Source organism: Mastomys coucha, unplaced genomic scaffold, assembly GCF_008632895.1.
Source record: "Mastomys coucha isolate ucsf_1 unplaced genomic scaffold, UCSF_Mcou_1 pScaffold14, whole genome shotgun sequence".
NCBI lineage: Eukaryota > Metazoa > Chordata > Mammalia > Rodentia > Muridae > Mastomys > Mastomys coucha.
The window spans coordinates 49,274,609-49,296,303 of record NW_022196896.1 but is presented as its reverse complement, the minus strand read 5'-3'; the positions used below and the strand labels follow the sequence as shown (position 1 = coordinate 49,296,303).

Here is a 21,695-nt window from a genome sequence, read left to right as displayed (position 1 = left end):
CCCTTTTAAGAAGGAATGAAATGTCCACCTTTTGGTCTTCCTTCTTCTTGAGTTCCTTGTGGAATGTACTAAATGTATTAAAATGTGAAACTCACATTTTTGATGTTATGCTTTTGTGAATGAATTGTGGACTTTTGGGGAGTGTAGGATTGTTTGAAATATGTGGACAGTTCACATCGACCTTTTTAATGTATTGTCTGTTAGAGGAGAAATGTAATTTCCAACGGGATTTGTTAACTACTTTGTCTGTAGTAATACTGATTGACAAAACCTGTTTAAATATGCCAGTGTGCTTATTTACTAATTTATACTTAATCAATAATTAAAGAGGTCTTAAGAAGCCTATGAGAAAAACCAATCCTTAGACCTTTGACATAACTTAGGATGTTATTTTATAGATTTTTAGAAGTAACAATCTGCACCTGAGAAACTTCCAAGTTTATGCATGCAGAGATTTTGGAATTGACATTTTGGAAAGTGATGCAAACACTTTGATTACTGACAGCTTTTTACTTGGCCATTTCACCCACAAGGTAGGTGCCTTACTGAGGTATCTTTGGGCTGTCCATCAAGACTTAATCATGTACACTGGGCTCCTGATGACCTAGTACATAATTATAATAGAGATTTATAGTAAATAATAATAAAAGAAGAGCATTTTATTTGTTATAGTGATGATACTAATCATATAATTAAAGTACTTTGAGTTGCAATATTGAATCCATGTAAATCATGTTAGTAATAATCTGAAGAATTCTTATTTGATTTAGATGTAGGCTTTAATATATGCAAGTTTGTTATTATATCTAAGAATTTAAGTTGACTGCTACGGCTCACACCTAATCCCAGCAATATGGAGATTGAGGCAGGAGATGACACAAAGTTGGGGTACAAACTGAAATAATCTCCAAACCAAAAGCAAACAAATAATCTTCCTTAATGTTTAGTTGAACTTTTTAATTTAAATTTCTCAAAGATTGTAAATAGTACAAAGCCATACTGTTCCTCTTCTGTGATGCTCTAAGCTTCGTTATCAGATTTCTTCATCATTACCCTATCTCGTATGTCACCTTGAAGAGGGTGGATCATGCTATTTAGATTTGTATAGTTTGATGTTTTGTGATGCGATTTTGTTGGGTGAGTTTTCTGATTACCTGTCTGAAACTTAGGGAAGAGTGGTGGCTGTGCATTGCATGGTAGGGAGTGCTTCTGAGTCCCACCTAGGTGTTTAAGCTGGGGGTATGCTGGGGGCCCAGATAGAATGTGTTTCTAGGTATGAGGAGCTTACAGAGAGGAATGAAGATGGGCTGGAAGGTGAGGGATGGGGTTGAGAGTGCCCACAGGAGGGAGTAAAGCTGTGTCTGCCTTGAGGATCTGTGAACTCCTCAGGAAGTGGGAGAAGAAAGGGAAGATGGGCTCCAGCAGATGGTCTGCTACAGGGCTGGTGATGTGAATAGGAATTTGAGATGGAAGACAGGGAGAAGAATGATTACCTACCTCATTCCCTGGCTAGCTTGCCCCATCAGTTTCCAGAGAGATCCCCTAGTGTTGGTGGTTGAGACAAAGGGATGTGCTTGGTAAGATTTCAGATGTGCCTGCATAGCCCTTCAATAAATATAGGTTTCTATATTATAAATCTCAGACTACAAATGATTTCACTTGCCTTGCACACTCCAAGGAACCTTGTGAGTTCTTACATTTCCACGATCAAAATAAATGACACAAACATCTTAGGGAGGAAAGATATATTTTGGCTCACAATTTCATGGAATTTTGCTCTCCATGGTGGGGAATAAACATGGTGGAATTTGTGATAGATATTTTTCCTATCACAGCAGATGACAAAGTGTGTGATAGGAACCAGGGGGTGGGAACACATTCAGAGTCCTTCCCCTAATCACCTACTTCTGCCAAGCTAGTCTCAAGCCTCTGAAATGCTGCCACTCACTGTAGAACAAGTATCAGAATGCAAGCCTGCAGAAGAACACTTCATATTCAAGATATGAAACATCCAAGTATAATTAAATGGTACTTCCATGGTTAGCAGGACCATTTTCCCTTAAGGAAGTTTTCCCTTAAGCCAAGTACTCCTGGCTTCAGACTTTCAGTTAACTTCCCATGTTTTTATTTCTGAATCACACACATATTACCAATCACATTTATATTAGTCACCTTTTTTATAGCTGTGACTAGTGCCTGATGATCTATTTTAGTTTACATTTGAAAGGTATGTTTCTCATGAGAAGTCACAGAAGCAGGATCAGGAGACAATTGCTCATATGGCATGTAAAATCAGGAAGCAAGGTCGTGGATAAATGCCTGTGTTCAGCTTGCTTTCTCATCCCCCCACCCCCGTGTGTGTGTGTGTGTGTGTGTGTGTGTGTGTGTGTGTGTGTGTGTGTGTGTATGTAGGGGGCTCTATCTCCTATTGAGGGTTGAGCTTTACAGCTCAGGTAACCTGATCTAACTAATCCCTACCAACCATTCTCAGAGCCATGTCTCCTAGGTGATTGTAGATCCTGTTAGCCTGATAATGCACTGTTAACAATTTGGAGGTGGAAGATGGCTTGCAGAATTCTTGGAATCCATAGGGTGAATATTTACTTCAGTTTGTTCTTGAATGTATTTAGAAGAGATACATATAATACTTGACTCTTTTACTTGCATTGAAGATTATTCACAGATATATCATAAATTAAAAAAATTTAAACAGTATTTCAATTATTTTTATTTTTTTACTGAATTATACTTTCCTTTATTTAGCACTCAACTTTTAAATTAATTCTCCTTTGAACCATCTTTTTTTTTTTTCTGCAGTTTTTCCTTTGCCATGATAGTTCTGTTGATTTAGAATATGATTTGTCTCTCCAGCTTTCAGTGTTTCCAGAGGGGATGCTGCCAGGTCAATGGACCCTAAGTCCAGCAATGACCTTTAAAATATATACTAATGCAAGATGTCCACTAAGCCGAGTAACTGTCTTGGCAAATTAATGTTTAGCTTTCTTAATTGATGTTAACAAGACATCGTAATTAGTGGAAGAGTGACATAAGTTAAGATGTAAATTATGACCAAAGGATACTTACTATGAGACAATAAAAAATAATCACACCCCTGGGGGCATTTTCTAGAATTGCAGTCTAGCTGCAGCCTTTGAGACTCTTTAAGAATTACAGCCTAAGAGCTTACTGATAAAAACAACAACAACAACAACTCCTGAGCAGGTTTGTTCTAGAGAATTCTAGAGAACGATCAGTCACCCAAATAATAAAGCCATTAAATTTTATATATAACTGCTACCTAGATGATGATATTGTTCAGATAGAATTAACAAGTAAAGTCAAATAGAGAGATCCACTGACTTCAGAAATGCTGGCTCCACATTCATGCTGAGTGTGAAAGACAGGGCAGGCTTGCAATTCTCCATGCTCACGATCCAGTTCTATTGATTACATATGGGAAGAGGCTTCAGTGGGAAACATGTATTCATTGGTGTGCCAGTTTCTTTGAAGTATTTCCTATGAAGACTTTGTCCTACGGGAGTGGTTGATATCATTTACTCTATGCTATTATGGTAAAACCTTTGGATCTGTAATCTCAAGTAAGTCTAAAGATGTATTAAGCACTATGAGAATTACAGTTGATCAAATTGGACTATATTGGCAATTTCTGTTAAATATGTAACTCTTAGCTACTGTTTACCAAATGAATAAATAAATGTGGGATGACAGATAAGTTAATTGTCTTCATTACAATAATTATTTTACTGTCTACCTGGACACTGTGGTCCTGTAATTTTTAAGTATACACAGTAAAATAAATGTGCAAAACCAGGATTGAAGGTTCTGAGAAATCCTTTGATTGACAGAATTAATGTTCAATTCATAAAATTTTATTTTGGAGCCACAGGTATTTTTATTGTTATTATTATTATTATTATTAAATGGAAAGAGGATGATGAGCTGGCTGTGGAATAAGATTTTAGCCTCTGTCTTTCATTCTTGGCTGGTTTTGTGGAATTAAGTTTTGTTTTGTTTTGTTTTTAGAGAATTTGGCCTTCTCAGTTACGTTTAATTGATGGTATACAATTATTGTAAGGTAGTCATATACTCAGACAGATACTAGCTTATGTTGTTTTGTTAGTAGAGTAGAATTAAGTGTATTTGTGTTTGTACTCTTATCTATGTGTTCACATGCACAGAATACTTTTAATCTTCAGGATAAAAGGTTTGGGCATGCCACATCTTAGTTTTGTTAGGCAGATTCTCATGCTTGCTGCTCAGCATCCCATTTAATCGTCACCCTCTTTCATGTTTAGAAACATCCCGGCTTGGATTTAAATTATGGTCTCCCTTGCCTTCTGAGTATCTGCGGAATGACTGTCTTTTGGTTGCTATTGTGAATAATTTGGTATTTGTTTAAAGCAGCCAGCCACTTTTACAGGTGTGAAAATGGCATCATGGTTATATTAGACATGTGCTGAAATGAAACATGCTCATGTGTATAGGTGTAGTATAATGTATGCAAATATATTCCACACAATTTAGCAAAAAAGAAGTAGATGACAAGAATAATATGGCAAAGTATGAATTGTTGATTCTGGATCTTTGCTAAGCAGAAAATTCTCTATACTTTCAATTTCTTCATTCATTGGAAAATGTTTATAATAAAAATGTAAGTGAAACTGCCCAGCATCTGCCAGTGGTCCTGCTTCATTCTTCCTCCATTGTCCCAAGGGGTTATTTCTCATTTTCATTGGGGATTTGTCTACCCCAGTTTAGACCTTTCATCTTTTTCGTGTCTCTAAATTCTGTTTCAGGGCCCCTCTTTTTTCAATATGCTTGCTCCCGCTGGGAGAAATCCCATTTTCTCTCGTGGTTTCAATTACCATCCATGCTGATATCTTCCACATATTTGCATTTTCTACAGCCTAATTCTCTGCTTTCGGTTTTAATCATTATTTTTGTTTTTCTCCCCACCTCCACCTTTCTCACTTGATTCCTATTGTCCTGTGTTGCATCTTTTCAAAGATATTTTTCTCATTTCTCACGTACTCATTATGCTTTGACAGTCTAGCTATTGGGATTAAATTTTTAACATGCCTGCTGGTTGTGATGATGTTGTAATTATATTAACGGTGTTAAGCCATACCTCAGCAATTCCAGACTTCAAGTTTGAAACTTCTTTTTTTTCCCTTCCTTTCTTAATGTTCAAGGTCTTCATGCATGCATATAATATGTTTTGATCTACTCTATTCCTTCTTTCACTCCAGTTCCCCCTTTATCTCCCACACTATGCCCTCCTAACGTCATGTGATTTTTTTTTTTTTTTTATAAATCCATTGAGTCCACTTAGTGATACCTATATGGACCAAGATGTAGGACCATCTAGTGGAACATGGGGCCATACCCTTGAAGAAAACCATCTCCCTACCTCCCAACAGTCATCCATTGCCAGGAGCTTTTCAACTTGAGAGTTCACCTCTGTTTATCTTCTTTCTTTACTTACCCTCTCAGCCTCTGCTCCTTTCACTTTCTGTTGGCCCTACCTTTGAAAGTAAATGTTATATGAAAATATTGACGGAGGAAAGCATACAGTGTGTTTTCTAAGCACATTTTTAATTAAAACAGAATTACATCTCTCTGCCGCTTTCCTTTTCTCCCTTCAAACTCTCCCATACTCTGTCCAGCTCTCAAATTGATAGTCCTGTTTTTACTCTGGACAAAAGACTATAGGGAACTACTTACTGCTAGAAAATGGAAAATTAGCTTCTCCCAGGGATAAGCCCTCTTATTTTTTATACAATATATAGTGGTCAGCCCTGGAACCAAAATACATACAAAACAAATAACAAAAAAGGATCTAGCAGGCTGTATTTAGATATTTGTGCATAATACACACATATTTGTCTATATGTGCATGTGACAATAATGATCACAATATTTTTTAATTATAAAGAGGAGCCTGAGGAAAAGAAGGTCCAGCGACAGGTCCAAAGTGGGATCCAGCTCAAGGGGAGGTCCTAAGGCCTGACACTATTACTGAGGCTATGGAGGGCTCACAAAAAGGAACCTATCATGACAGTCCTCTGGAAGACCCAACAAGCAGCTGAAAGAATCAGATACAGATATTTGCACCCAACTAATGGACAGAAGCAACTGACCCCTGTTGTTGAATTAGAGAAGGCTGAAAGAAGCTGAGGAGAAAGGCGATCCTGTAGGAGGACCAGCAGTCTCAATTAATCTGGACCCCTGAGATGTCTCAAACACTGGACCACCAAACAGGCAGCACACACCAGCTGATATGAGGCCCCCAACACACTTACAGTAGAGGACTGCTGGGTCTGTGTTCATTCAGAGATGATGCACCTGAAGTTCAAGAGACTGGAGGCCCCAGAGAGTTTAGAGGTCTGGTGGGGTGGGAGTGGGGACATCCACTTGGAGACTGGTGGGGAGGAGGTATGGGATGTGGAACAGTCAGAGGGTGATTGGGGGGGAGGGGGAATAAAATATAGAGTGTAAAAAATTAATTAATTAAAAAAACAGGCAAATCAACTGTGTATGACCAGATAAGAACCACTACCCATTTCCCTTGCAGTGATTCCTTTCTATTCCCAGATTTAAACCCAAGTCTCCTCTGTTAAAGAGTAACCATGATTTAGACTCCTGGTGATATGAATTACTTTTTTCTTCTTCTCGTTATATGATATAACCCAGTCACAGAGCACATAACTCTGTTTTTCTGGGGCCTTTTTTTTTTTTTTTTTTTTTTTTTTTTTTTTTTTTTTTTTTTTGGCACAATAATATGTCCATGATCTTTGTGTCTTCTTGTGCTGTAGTAATTTATTCTAGTCATTGTGTGTTATTCCATTTTATGACTGTACCAAATATTTTCTCATGATCAAATTCTGTTTATTGAGTTCGCAACAGGAATTGTTGGTATTCGACAGTTTCTAGCTATTTTCTCCTTTACTTTTCTCATTTAAAAAAAAATCGGTATAGTCTCTTAGAACTTTAAAACTTATACTCAGAGCTCACGTAATTCAAGTCACTCATTCTGAGGGTGGGGGGAATTCGAGTGTAAAACATGTTTCCCTAGAGACATTCAGCAGAGATGAGAGTGCTCTGCAGGAGTTGTTCTTCCTGATTCAGAGCTCCAGGAGTACCAGCTTGTCTGCTTCCCTGAGCTCCGCAGCAGTCTTGAACCTGGTAACAGATTATTTACTTCAACTGTCCATTAGGACGTTTCCCCCAGCAGACATTTTCCTTTATAAATTAACTGTCTAAGTTAAGGTCCTAAGGGTTTCATCATACCATCTCTGTGGATGTTTCAATCCGCTTTCTGTTTACTCATCCGTCTTCCTCTTGTCTTCCCCATCATCCAGCCTTGTTTGCTACCAAGCCCCACATGCATGTCTATCGTCCTGTCTTTTCATTCTATCACTTCTTTAAGGTTCCTCCTTCCCAGATCCTGAATGCATCTCTATAGCTTGCTCAACTGTGAGCTTGCTATTTCTGTGTTATCCATGCCCAGGATGGGAAGATACTTCCTCTGGGGGCAGGCAATGTGATATATTCAGAAACCAGGGGACAGCTGTTTCTGTCTGAAGGACCTTTGGTTGCTTTCCCACCTTCAGTTCTTCTACTGCCTCTTTGCGTATTTGTGATGTGTTCAATTCTTTCTTTATTAGGAATAGAATCTTATTAATGATAATTTCCTTTTCTTTTGATTTTTATACCTACTACATACACTGAGTGCTTCGTTCTGTTGTTTGTTTGCCTTTGTTGCTGTTTTTCTTATTTTTTTGAAAAAAACTTTGATGGTTTTGAAAAAACTTTAATGGTTTTCAAAAAAAAAAATTAGGTCTGTTGTCTACGTTTTGCTGATCTCATTTTCTCAAAGGGGGACTCCATTTCTTCCAAGACTTTTGGTGTGTTTCCTACGACTAACTTAACCTTCCCTTGAGCTGCTTTCAGTAGCTCGACTGCTTTCTCATGGCACTCTCCTTCAACACTCACTCCATTAACAGAGAGTAGCTGATCTCCTCCTCCTTTGAGGCCTCCATGTCTGTCAGCAATTCCACCTGGAATTATCCGTGATATATAGATTGGGGAGTTTTGTTCTTTGTCTTCCATGATATTGAATCTAAGGCCTTCTTCTGTTTTGGGAAGTTCAACAACTCGGGGATGAGAGTGTCCTTCACTGGCAGCAAATGCAGCCTTTGCAGTTGCATTGGCTCTTACTGCAGGGCTGCTGCTGCTGTCCTCAGTCTCATAAACGTGTTCGTATAGCTCTCTCACAGCATTGCAGAACTCACTCTGAAGGACTCTTTTCTTTGCAAAGCCTGAAGTTTCTGTGGCGGCACCTCTCCACACCTCTGTAATTTCTTCAACAATTCAAATTGCTCTGCAGATATCCCTTTCCAGCCGGACAGGTTCTCCCAGTGCCGCCATCTTCTCTTTGGCGGGGCAGACCCACCTATTTTTATCGACGGAACAATTCAGAGCCAACCTCTTAGTTGAATGAGCGTTGCTGGAGAGGTTTTGGTGGGAAAATCTTAGAAAGAGCTATGTTTCATTTTAGACATTTTAAAAAGATACTTTTCCTCTATTCTTTTTAGAGAAGCTAACCTTTTGATGTGCTCTTCTGCATTTCAACACGTGTAGATTTGCGTCACTACAACTACCATAATCAGTACACAGAAGAGTTGTCTCAACCACTACTTCCCCAGGCTTCATTTCTCTAACCACATCCTCTACTCACTCTTAACATTGCCCCATCACTAACCTACTCTCTGCCTGGATGCCTTCTTGCTCAATAATTACATAAGTGGGTTCATACAGTATGCATCCTTTGGGGATTAGGTTCTTTTATTGCCAAATGTATTTAGGGATTCATGCAACTTGTTATATTTATTAGCATTTTATTCCTTATTATTAATGAATTATATGTTACTGCACAGATGTAGTATCGTTCTTTCTTTCATTGCTTTGTTGAAAGCCATTTGAGCTGTTTTCTAGATCTGGTTATAATAAGCAATTTTGCAAAACCGTTTATATAATATTTTATATGAATGTCACTTCTCATTTCTATAAGACAATTACCCAGCAATTAAATGGCTGTGTCAGATGAGAAAAGATGAGAAGCTGCCAAAGTGGCTCCCATCATAGCTATTCCATTGTGTATTCCATGTTTGGCACGTGAACTTTAGTAGAAGGACCTCATCTTCATAGGCCCTTGATACTGTCAATTTTTTATAAAAAATAAAATTTTAATAGATATATTAGATATTACTCACATTTCCCTATTTTATAAGATGTTAAACATTTTCAAATGTGACACATTGTCATGGATACATTTCACTTTAGAGATAGGTCTTAACTTTTTCCTTGATTGTCTGTAGTTTTACTTTTGAAATTTAGTTTCTTTCTGTTTTCTAGACATAAGTTCTTTTTCATAATTATGAATGGCAACTGTTTTCTTGTCTTGATAATTTCAGTGTTAGCTAGCAATCTTCTTGTGTTAATCATTTTACTTATGCATTCTGACTACATTTCAAATTACTAGTAGTCTTAATTTTTTTTTCTTTTCTTTCCTTTTAAAAATTCAAAGGGAAGTCTATGTATGTCAGCTGGGATCAAAACTCCCAAAAGGCAAGAACTGACGATTTCTAACACAACTTTTGTTAATTTTGATCTCAACTGTGTGGCCATCAGAACCTGTTCTGGCTGTTCCCAAGGACAGGGTAAGTTTGAACAGACAGGACTGATGGTAAACAAGATCAGAGCTCAGGTGAGTATGACAAATAGTGACAGAGTCATTATGGGTCAATATTTCCTTTAGTTGTAAGATTATATCAATAGAAACTGTTCAAGTTTCACAAAGGAATTCAAGAGGATGGGGCATGTCTTCTGGTGTTCCCATCCTCTGTATGCTTCAACGACCATCACATTTTGTGATTATCTTTCTATGGCTCATGTGGACGCTCACTTTCATAAAGTCAAGGTATCTCACTTGAGTAGTGTCCATTTTTAAATTTGTACATGGAAGAAAAGCTGCTGCCTAGTAGGAACTTCGTCCATACAATGAATAAACAAAATTACATGGCTGATGGACACACAGACGTTAACCGACTTAGTCACACCACTGCTGAAAGATCTAGAGCCAGGGTACTTAATGCATTCAGCAACTTAGGCTGTCATGTGTGTGGAAAGAAAACAAGGGCAATTCTTGATGAGTTGTTAACTGCAATACAAGGTGGTGAGAAATAACCCCTTGGAGAACTCATGGGCCAATGTGAAAAGAGGCACAGAACTATTTAGTTGATCTGATCCTTGTAAACAGCCAAACCAAGTAATCCAAGTAAATATGCTCTTGTGGTTTGAATCACCAATTTAGATAATTGTTTGTTTTTTTAATTAAATGAATAATCAGCAAGTTCCCACTTTACTCTTTTACCCCTATGTTGGCAGAACCAACGATTGGGGGATTTGAGTTTAAGATTCTGAAATAGTCATATGAATATTGAAACATCCTATGGCAAATACTTCAGTTCATAGTTCTCCAGTTCTATGATGATTTCATATCATTCATCAGATACTGAAAAAAAAACCATCATCATTGGATAATGTTGGGTGAATAAGCTTTGTTTAAAAATTGTCTATTATAGGCTCTAAACAGTGAACTAATGTATACAAACAGAAAAAAAAAAACCCACAGTTCTTCAGAAACAAATATCCGAGAACATAATCTCAGAAGATTGATGAGGGCAGTCTTGGTGAAATGACCACAGTCAGGGAAGGAATAGGGATAGCTTTGGAGTGACCAAGGATGGATGTGATTTGGAGGGACCAGGGAGAGTTTTGGAGGGACCACGGATGGATGTACTTTGGAGGGGTGTCTCTCCTACAGGGCTTCAAAGGGTAATGGAAAACTACAACAGAAAAGAAGGACACCTTCTAGATGTTACAAATAACATCGGGATAGACCAAGTTTGCTTGAGAAAAGAAACATAAGCATTAGGAGATTATAGAGGCAAGCATACCACGGTATTGGCAAGTTTTATACATTACAAAGTATACCTTACACATTTTTCACACATGGCTTGCTTCACTGCGTGTAACCCACTGGTAAGCAGACTGAAAATGCTATATCTTCATGCATCTGGTTCTTTTTTTTTTCTTTATCCTGTGTATTTTACAATGTACTTAACAGTGGTATAGCAGTGTATGTATCAGATACTGTGGTGTATCTTCTCTTCCAGTGGTAGGGAGTGTATGAATAGAAACATTTTCCTAGATACAACTGTCTAGGCTGGCACTGGTGGTGACGTTACAGAATGACCAGGAAGTATGGCCTGGTGCTAACTACTATTTTTAAAGTGTGCTTCTAATGCTATTTATTCTAATGGTTAGTAGAGTGTTGGTTTCCAAAGTGATTGAAGTATCAGCCACACAGTCTGAGGGATTATGACAAAAGAATGGAAGCCCAAAGAATAAGAGACTAGAGAGTAACACCTTCTGTGTTTGGGGAACTAATGCTTGCTTTTTCTGTTTTACAGAAGAGTGCCCCTCCCACAGGGTATGCTTGATATTTAGGGCGACTGTTCTGTTATTTAGAAAATGTTCTATTCATTGTAGAAAAATTAATATCATCCCCTGGTCACACTCTCCAGTTGTCAGTAGCACCAGCAAGATGACAATTGTGAAAGCCCATAATGACTTAAAAAAGAATGGCAAATGCCTCTTGTAGAATGAAACAACCGAAACAACCTCTGGTACAAAATCTGCCCTAAAGAAAAAAACTGAACTGTGTCTGGCCATGCTGTTTTTTGCCCTTAATATCCCTACCACACGTATCCTGATGTAAGGGAATATTTGTGTTCCTTTTTCTTGAATGGATAGCTAAATATGCTATAAAATTATATAATGTTCTAGAGAAAGTACAGAACAGAATCTTGTGATTTTTTAGTTGCCTTTTGTAATAACAGACTCATGTCATGTGTAACAGTCTGTATTCTGATTTGCAGGTGGATTTACTGTGAAGACTAGGCAATTGAAGTTTGTAAACTCTTCAAATTTAGTAGCATTTCCATTTCCTCATGCAGCAGTTTTGGAAGACTTAGATGGGTCCCTGTCTGGGAAAAATGGATCTCATGTTCTTGCTTCTATGGAAACCCTCTCAGACATATGCTTGGCCAATGCAAGCTTCAGCCAGATTGTCTCTGGCAGCGTCTGTGGGGAAGCTGTTCTCTTCCATTGTATGTCTATTGGTTTGTAAGTAGAATCAGCTCTGTTTCTTAGCTTATCCATGGACATGTGCATGCCATTCAGATAGGCCCAAGCTTATAGAAGGCAAATTGTTTTCTGTTAAGTTGGAGTATCTATTTCTTTAAAAGGGAAGTGGGACTAATGTGGACCACTGTGAAATTATGAACGTATGGTGGTTTTTGGCTGGTGCAAATGACAGCTGTCAATATCTTTGGCTCGGATGTCATAGCCCTTGATCCCTTATTGACATTTTGAGTTAACAGCTTCTTCTTTAAGAGACTCATGACCAACAAAATATTTGAAATTTATTCAAATGAAAAGTATTATTTAAAAAAATTCCAATAATGCCATCCTCATTTATATACATGTGCTTTCCCCAAGCTCCATTTAAGTGCTCAGTGTGCTTCGGGGGAGCAATTGCTGATGCCTTCTCTTATGAGCCAGGTTGCCTGACTCTAGCTCATTTTCCTTGTTAATTTCATGAACTATTGGATTTGTACAATACCTTCCCTATTAATATTGGAGCAAGCACTCCTTGGTTGCGCTACTCAAGCTACCATTAAGTCAGCAGCTGGGCTGTTTATAATGCATAATAGGATTGCTTCTGCCCTCTTTAATTTCCAGGTAATAATTGCTGAGTGTCTGGGGTTCTCTCCTTTACCTATTTCAAATGCATCGTATATATTTAGCCACACTTATTTCCTCCCTTTAAGTGTCCTGACTCCATGAATATTAAGCCAAGTAATTCCATCACACCGCATTGGCAACTTGTTTGAGCCAGTAAACTCCAGAGTAGGGAGACTCTGAGGCCAGGGTTGCACTCACTGCATACCAAGTGCACAGAGAACTGCATCTTCTCGACTTAAAAACTGAGTTATCTTTGAATAGTCCAAATATTTTCTCTCTCTGCTTTCAAAAGTACTCATTATTTTCTCTACTGGGAAAGAGCCTGAAATCCACTGAGCAATGGAAGAGTTACAGAGGGAGAGATTTTCATTTCTAAATTTTGCTTGGGCGGAGGGTAACTTTTGTCTTCAGTCTCAGGAATGGAGCCTGACTTTCATTATCACTGTTGTGCTTTTAACAAAAACTTGCTTTAAGGCAGGTTTATGGAATCTACGAAAGTTACTGTTTTTTTTTTTTTCTAATATGATTTTTAACCCCCTCCATGATGACAATAAGAGTACAATTAAGGGGAACACCATATGCCTGTATGATATTTATCTGCAGTCAGTGTCAAACTCCTTTTAAATTGTTTGCTTTAAAGCTTTCTTAGGTGGTTTCTTGTCTGTGTGTGTGAGTGTGCATGTACATGTGCATGTGAGCGTGAGTGTGTGTGTGTGTGTGTGTGTGTGTGTGCGCGCGCGCACGCATGGGCAAGTGCATATGCATGTGTTGGGGCGGGGCAGGATGTGCACTGTGGTAGTGAAAGCTCGGCTGAACTTCAGCCTTGTCCCATTATCTGTACGTGGAGATCTCCCAGGCTGTGCAGCTCTTTGCTGCAGAAGCAGCCTATGATCTTCCTAGTCTGGTTCTGACAAGGTAGACAACAGTCCATGTTATTTTCTAAGTAGATCAGAAAGACTCATAGTAGGGTGAAATAGCCACCTGCTTTATTTTAGTGTAACCCCACATTTCTAAATACAAAACCCTATGTCCTGGAAACCTCTTTTATACCACAAAGCCCAAGATTTTTTGCCCTTTGACTTCAAAATTTCAAGTCAACCCACAGGTCTACACACAAATGCTCAGCTGTCACAAAAGTCACTTTAGTCTTCAGAAGGACTCCTGCATGCTCCTGGAGGTGGGTTAGCCCTTGAATCCTAAGTAGAAAAGGGCTGTTGGACTATGTAAGGTGTGAGGCCCAACAGTTCAGGGCAGTGTATAGGCTAGCACACAGCAATCGCAGCAGGAAACTTGAAATGCAGACTTCTGCATGGGCCTCAGATGTCCTGAATGAGAGAGCCCAGGTGATACAAAGGAACCTTTGGGCAGCCCTGCCCCCAGGTCCTTCTAATTATACACTGTTTCCACCCCTCCCTATTTGCGCTCAGTGGCTTGATCTTTGTCCCAGAGCATTATAACCTCATTAGGAACATGTCAGTGCTAATGAGCAATTTGAATTCAGCTTAGATACAAACTTTGTTGTGTTTCATGGAGAAAGGATTAATTTGTTGTGCTATTTACCCCGGGGGCAAGCGCTGCTGTCTCTACTTTCAACTGTTACCCCCTTCTCTCAGCAAGTGGTCCCCAGAGGGCACGGAGTGAGGCTCTATATATCCGCACAAACAAAGCCCCCCTCTCTCCTCCCATTTGCTAAAATCCAATACTTGCAGTGTGATATCTTTTCTGTTAGGCCTCATCTCTGACTCCCTTTCACTGTATATAAGTTCTTTGTTTGCCATTCGTGACCTTAGGATCCGTGTCTCCCTGTCTTATTTGTACCTGACTGGAGCCCATATCCTGGCAGAGGTTTCCTAGACACTCTGTGACTCAACAGTAGCGGTTTGCTTTATAGAAGTAAGTGAAGTTGGTCATAATACCCAGTATCTAAGGAAAGAACAAATGGCTGCCCCCTGCGAGGCAGAGTCAAGTTTATCATCTGTTACACGGCAACATGCTTCATCTTCTTGGCTATGTTGTGGGAAGTGGTGAATTCCAAGACCCTGCTTCTAACCACGCTCTTCCAGGAACCTTAAGTCAGGACCTTCTCTTAGACTCTTACGTCAGTAACATTTTCCCATGGTCCTGTAGTAATAAAAGGACTCACAGGGTGGTGGGAGTTTTCTTTTTATACATTTCAATCACATTTTAATTTATTCGTTGTGTGTGGAGGAGCACATGTGTACAAGCTAGCTTACCTGTGTAGAAGTCAGAGGAGAATGTCCTGCCATGTAAGTTCCTGGAATTGGACTTCGACATTTTTTGGGGCCTTGGTGGGAGGCACTATTCCCTGCTGAGGTGTCTTGGCTCCTATGCCCTGCTTTTTTCCCCCTGTGTTTAGATTTATGTAAATAATTTTCTGTCTCTCTCTATAATTACACAGGATACATATAATGTTGTCAATGCTGTGTGCGTGTGTGTGAATGTGTGTCTAGATCTTTTTTAAAAAATGCTTTTATTCTTTGAGAATTTCATACAATGTGTTTTGATCATCTTTACCCCCCTCTCCTAATGTCTACATCCCCCTCCCCCATTGAGTTCAGTTTGTGCTGGCTTTCTACTCTTGGGGAGTAGAAAGGGATTGACTTAGAGAAGGATTGACATATCAGGTGTCACTCCATTGAATAAACCTGCTTCCCCTAGCCCAATATTAATCAACTGCTAATACCTCTTCAGCTAGGAGTGGAAAAATGTCCACCACCCCATTTCATGATGCCATTTTATTTGGCTTGAACTTACACAAATTTTAGGCATTCTATCATAGTCTCTGTGAGTTCATATATGCACCTGCCTTGCTGTGTCTGGAAAGTTTACCCTGTCCTCATCCATCACCCCATTTTCTCTGTTAAGTGCTGGTGTCTCTGGGGGATCTGTGAACCTTCCTTTTCCTACAAACACACATATGTATCCCAAGCCACCCAGAGCATTTTCACATTGTTATAATTTCCAAGTTTTTTTCCTGTAGTTGAACTGCTCTACTGTACTTCAATGTAGATCAGTTGCTAGGCAAACATGGCTACTAAACACATGAAATGTGACTAGTATAAATTGAGATGTGCTATAAGGATAAATTATACACCATATTTCTATAGATGTTATGAAAACATAGTATGACATGGCTTAACAGTTAGATATTACTGGTGAAGGCAAAATACTATGGGATATATTAAGTTGCTCTATGGTTAAAATTAATTTCAATGACTTTTCATCTTTTAAATGTGGTCACTGCAAAATTTTAAATGAGAGAGATCTGTGGCTGATGTTTGTGGGTTCCTTATATTTTTACTGAGCAGATTTCAAAATTTCCAGCTGTGTCTTTCAAATCCATTTCAAACTCAATATAGACCTGTTCCTCCCTGGGTGTCTAGAACCCACCAAGACAAATGCTGGTTTTAACCAAACACACAAGCTATCTTTTTATTTATTTTGTACTATTAGTTGATTACCATGTCCATTTCCTCTCCCTTTCCTCTCTTCATACCTTCCTTCTTTCCCTCCATCCTCTATATTTTTCTTTCTCTCTATTCCTTTCTTTTTTCTTCCTCTCTTTCTCTCTATTCCTTTCTTTTCTCTATTTCTTTCTCCCCTCTTCCCTCTTTTGTTCCCTCCCTCATTTCCTGCTTCCTTCTTTATTTATCCTCCTATTTAAAATTAAGTATCATATAAAATAATGGTTTGTTATGACTTTTCCATGTATGTACTTATACTTTGCATTTATTCATCCCCCATGCCCACCATCAACTCCAATACCCTCCCACCCTGGTGCTTGTCCCCTTCTTCACTCCAGATAGCCAGGCTGTCTTAGTTACATTTCTATTACTGCTTTGCTTAGACGCCATGATCAAAGCAAACTTATAAAAAAGAAGGAATTTATTTGTGCCCTATTGTTTCATAGGGCTAGAGTCTGTGGTAGGAAGCATGGCAGCAGGCAAACTGCCATGGCACTGAAGTGGTAGCTTAGAGCTTATACCTTGGTCCACAAACACAAGGCAAGGAAATCTACCCAGGAGTCTACCAGGGCTTTTGAAACTCTAAAGCCCACCCTCAGTGACACTCTTTCTCCAGCAAGTTCACACCTACTAATCCTTCCCAAACCATTACACTAAATGAGAACCAAGTATTACAATATATGTTCCCTTGGGAGTCTTTCTCATTCAACCACCATATACCTTAAAGTCACAAAAATATAATTACCTTCTCTTTTTTTTCTCTCATCTTCCTCCCCATTGAGATTTTTATCTTTGATTTTATCCTTTCCGAATTTTATAAAAGACAGATGCACTCACCCTCCTACACATGCATATATGCAAACACACACACATATTCTCTCCCTCTGTCTCTTACTCACACACACACTCACACACATTTAAATTAAGATTCTGCATGTGAAATAAACCTGTGGGACTTGTCCTAAGTCAATCTTATTTCACTTAAATGATCCCTAGTTTCATTTACCTCATGAAAATATTATGATTTTATTTTTTTCTTACTGCTCAGTAAAATCCCATTGTATGTACTACATTTTATATACTCATTCATCTTTAGATAGGCATATAGGTTGATTCAGTTTCTCAGCTAATGTGACTACTATATCCATACACATGGGTATTCAAGTGTCTCTGAAGTTAAGGTTTATAATCCATTGGGTCTATACCCTGGAATGGTATAGCTAGATCATAAATATGGTAGTTGTATTTTTGTTTTTGTAAGGAACTTCCATAGTGACTTCCATAGCTGCTATACCACTTTGATGTTCCCACCAGCAGTGATAAGGTTTTCCTTCCTAACTCACTTGTACGTATTCTTATTTGTTGTATGGATGACAGCCATTCTGATTATTGCAAGATGAGATCTCAAAGTGCTTTTAATTGGTGTTAGCCTAGTGACTGAGGCTATTGGGTACTTTTTCAGATTTTTATTGGCCATTGGTATTTCTTTTTCTGAGAACAGTCTTTTTAGTTATTTGGTCTACTTTTCTATTAAACTTTTTGTTTTCATTTTTCTTCCTAGTATTAGAGATTCTTTGTATATTCTAAATATTAATGCCTTGCCTGCACTATGTTTAGCAAGCTCCCTAACTGATTACAGGCTGTAGTTTTACTCTGAGGAGTTTTCTTTTTCCATCCTTCTTTCCTTCTCTCCCTTCCTTCCTTCCTTCCTTCCTTCTTTCCTTGAGGTGAAAGAGCTTTTTAATTTCATGTTATCTGTTTTGGTTTAATTTTTGTGCTGGACTAGACTTGTGGATCTGGTTTCATTTTCCTAAATGCAAACAACCAGAATGAGTAGCAGCTTTTGGTGAAGAAGTGTGTACAGAAGTCACATGCTCATCACAGTTCATGCAGATGAAGCCTTCATCAGAGTTCAGTACTTTTTCATAATAAAAACTTTGAAAAATTAATAAATAGAAGAGGCATATTTCAACATAATTCACATGACAGATTTATAGCCAACATTATCCTAAATGGTAATGCTGAAAGCAATATTTCTGAAATTAGATGTAAAATGATGTGTTTTTTTCCCTCAATATCATGGTGAAAATCATAGCCAGAGAAATTGGACAAGAGAGAGAAAGAAAGAAAGTTATACAAGCATGAATAAAAAACTTGAAAGGATCCCTATTTGCCAATGGCATGAGTTTCTACTTAAAAGTCCCTGCAGACTCTGGCAGAAAACACAGAGACCTCATAAAAAATTTTTAGTACTGTATACAAGGTAACAAACTATCTCTACTTTTAAAAAGTATTACTATTATTATTGTTGTTGTTGTTGTTGTTGTTATTTAATCTTTCTTTATAGTCCAGGCTTTATCTGTCTACCAGTCTGTCCTCTGACTGTTCCTCATCTCATACCTCTTCTTCCTCCCCAGTCTCCAAGAGGATGTTGCCACACCTTCACCCCACCAGACCTCCCCACTCCCTGGAGCCTCAAGTTTCTTGAGGGTTAGGTGCATCTTCTCTCACTGAGCCCAAACCCAGGCAGTCCTCTGCTGTATATGTGTTGAGGGCCTCATATCACCTTGTGTATACTGTCTGGTTGGTGGCTCAGTGTCTGATAGATCTTGGTGGTCAAAGTTACTTCAGACTGCTGGTCTTCTTATGGGGTTGCCCTCCTCCTCAGCTTCTTCCAGCTCTTTTCTAATTCAACCACAGGGGTCCCTGGTTTCTGTCCATTGGTTGGGTGTAAATATCTGCATCTGAATCTTTTGGCTGCTTGTTGGGCCTCTCGGAGGACAATGATGCTAGGCTTCTGTTTCTAAGCACACCATAGCATCAGTAATAGTGTCAGGCTTTAGAGCTTCCCCTTGAGCTGGATCCAATTTGGGCTGGGCACTAGACTTTCTTTCCTTCAATCTCTTCTCCATTTTTGTCCCTGCAGTTCTTTCAGACAGAAACAATTTTGGGTTAGAGTTTTTGACTGAGGGAGTTCCATCTACTTGATGGCCTGTTTATCTACTGAAGGTGGACTCTACAAGTTTCCTCTCCTGACTGTAGGGCATTTCAACAAACTTTTAAAGAAAGAAATCAAGAAAATATCTCATCTATAGGACTGGATCTAGCCAAAACAGTAAAAGACCTTGACAGTGAAAACTGTAAGACACCGAAGAAAGACATGAAGACCCTAGAAGAGGAAAATAGCTTCCATGCCTATGTAGTGACAGAATTAATATTATCTAAGTAGTGATTATTACCAAAAGTGATCTACAGATTCAACATAATCCCCATTTAAGTTTATTCTGTTTATTCATCTCTTATACATTCCATTTCCACCTGTTTCCCCTCCCTCTATGCCTCCCAGTCCCTTCCCCAACCTCCTTTCTGCCCCAAATGCACCCTTCCTCCACATCCTTTCAGAAATCAGCAGCCTCCCAGGAATATCAACCAAACCTGGCATAACAAGATACACTAGGACTACACACAAACCCTCATATCAAGGCTGGGTCCTCTCTTCCTCTATTTCCCTTCACAAAAGAGCAGGCCTCCCAGGAACACCAACGACACACAATATAACAAGTTACAGTAAGACTAGGCATATACTCTCAAATCAAGGCTGTGTGAGGCAACCCGGTTGGAGGAAACTGATCCCAAATGTAGGTGAAAAGAGTCAGAGATGGTCTCCACTTCCACTGTTAGAAGTTTCACAAGAACACTAAGCTACACAACCATAACAAATATGTAGAGACTTGTACTGGCTGGTTTTGTGTGTCAACTTGACACAGGCTGGAGTTATCACAGAGAAAGGAGATTCAGTTGGGGAAGTGCCTCCATGAGACCAAGCTGTGGGGCATTTTCTCAATTAGTGATCCAAGGAAGGAGGGCCCCTTGTGGGTGGTACCATCTCTGGGCTGGTAGTCTTGGGTTCTATAAGAAAGCAAGCTGAGCAAGCCAGAGGAAGCAAGCCAGTAAGGAACATCCCTCCATGGCCTCTGCATCAGCTCCTACTTCCTGACCTGCCTGAGTTCTAGTCCTGACTTCCTTTGGTGTTGAACAGCAACATGGAAGTATTAGCTGAATAAACCCTTTCCCCCCATCTTGCTTCTTGGTCATGATGTTTGTGCAGGAATAGAAAGCCTGACTAAGACATGACCCATACAGGGTTTATGCTTGTCTGTTCAGTCTTTGTGAGGCCCTATGAGTGCTGCTTAGTTAATTATGTTTGCTGTGTTCTTGTGGTGTTCTTTACCCCTCCAGTTTCTACAATCCTTCCTTTAAGTCTTCTGTGCAGTTTCCCTGGTTCCACCGAGTATTTGACTATGGGTCTCAGCATCTGCTCCCATTAGTTTCTGGGATTGGGATGAGACTTTTCTGATGTTGATTGGTCTAGGCACCAGTCTATGAGTATATCTGAATATCCTTAGGAATCATTTTATTGACTTTTTTTTTAAATTGCTAGTTGTGTGGAGTTCTATCCTGGATCTCTGGGCTGCCCTACCTGTGCTTCTTGGCCATCCAGGCAGTGTTGGTCATGGGCTCCTTCTTCTGGCATGGGTCCCGACTTGGACCAGTCATTGATTGGCCATTTTCATGAGTTCTGTGCTATCACTACTCCAGCAAACCTTGCCTGTGGGACAGATTGTAGGTAGAAGGTTTTATGGCTGGCTTGATGTCCCAGACCTACTGCTAGGAGACTTGCCTGATTATAGAAGATGGCCAGTTCAGGCTCTGTGTTCCTCATTACTAGGAGACTTTACTAGGGTCACTCTCATAGATTCCAGGGAGTTTACACTGCACTAGGTTTCTACATTGTCCCCAAATGTCTCCTCCCAATTCCAGTACTCCATCCTTCCCACCACAATGTCTGATCCTGCCCATTTAAAATTCAACTATATTCTTATGGAAGTAGAAAAAGATACTAAAATTTATATAGAAACACACATATACAGACACTGGGAGGAAAGAGACAGACAGACAGATAGACAGACAGACAGATACACACACATACATATGTGTGTGTGTGTGTATGTGTGTGTGTGTGTGTGTGTGTGTGTGAGAGAGAGAGAGAGAGAGAGAGAGAGAGAGAGAGAGAGAGAGAGAGAGAGAGAGAGAGAGAGAGAGAGAGACTCAGAAAGCCAAAGCAATCCTAAGCAGAAAGGGGAAAATGGAGTAATCAATACATGACCTCAAATTACATAGGCAACACAAACTGTATCATATTATCATGAACACATTTAGGATGATGGAATAGACACCTAATTTTCAAAACATATTGGTATAAACACTGACTCTCCTCTCCTCTCCTCCCCTCCCTTCCCCTCTCTTCTCCTCTCC

General features: G+C 39.2%; 1 protein-coding gene and 1 pseudogene across 1 annotated transcript in view; one reads left to right on the top strand and one right to left on the bottom strand.

The window, feature by feature from the left end:
• Pkhd1 (PKHD1 ciliary IPT domain containing fibrocystin/polyductin) overlaps positions 1 to 21,695 on the top strand; it is a 480,627-nt gene that overhangs the window by 230,559 nt on the left and 228,373 nt on the right. The window contains exons 46-48 of the mRNA XM_031366970.1: positions 399 to 533; positions 9,611 to 9,743; positions 12,027 to 12,273. Of these exons, the coding sequence (XP_031222830.1) occupies positions 399 to 533; positions 9,611 to 9,743; positions 12,027 to 12,273 (515 nt within the window). The remainder of the gene's footprint in view (positions 1 to 398; positions 534 to 9,610; positions 9,744 to 12,026; positions 12,274 to 21,695) is intronic.
• On the bottom strand, positions 7,858 to 8,451 carry LOC116088221 (annotated as a pseudogene).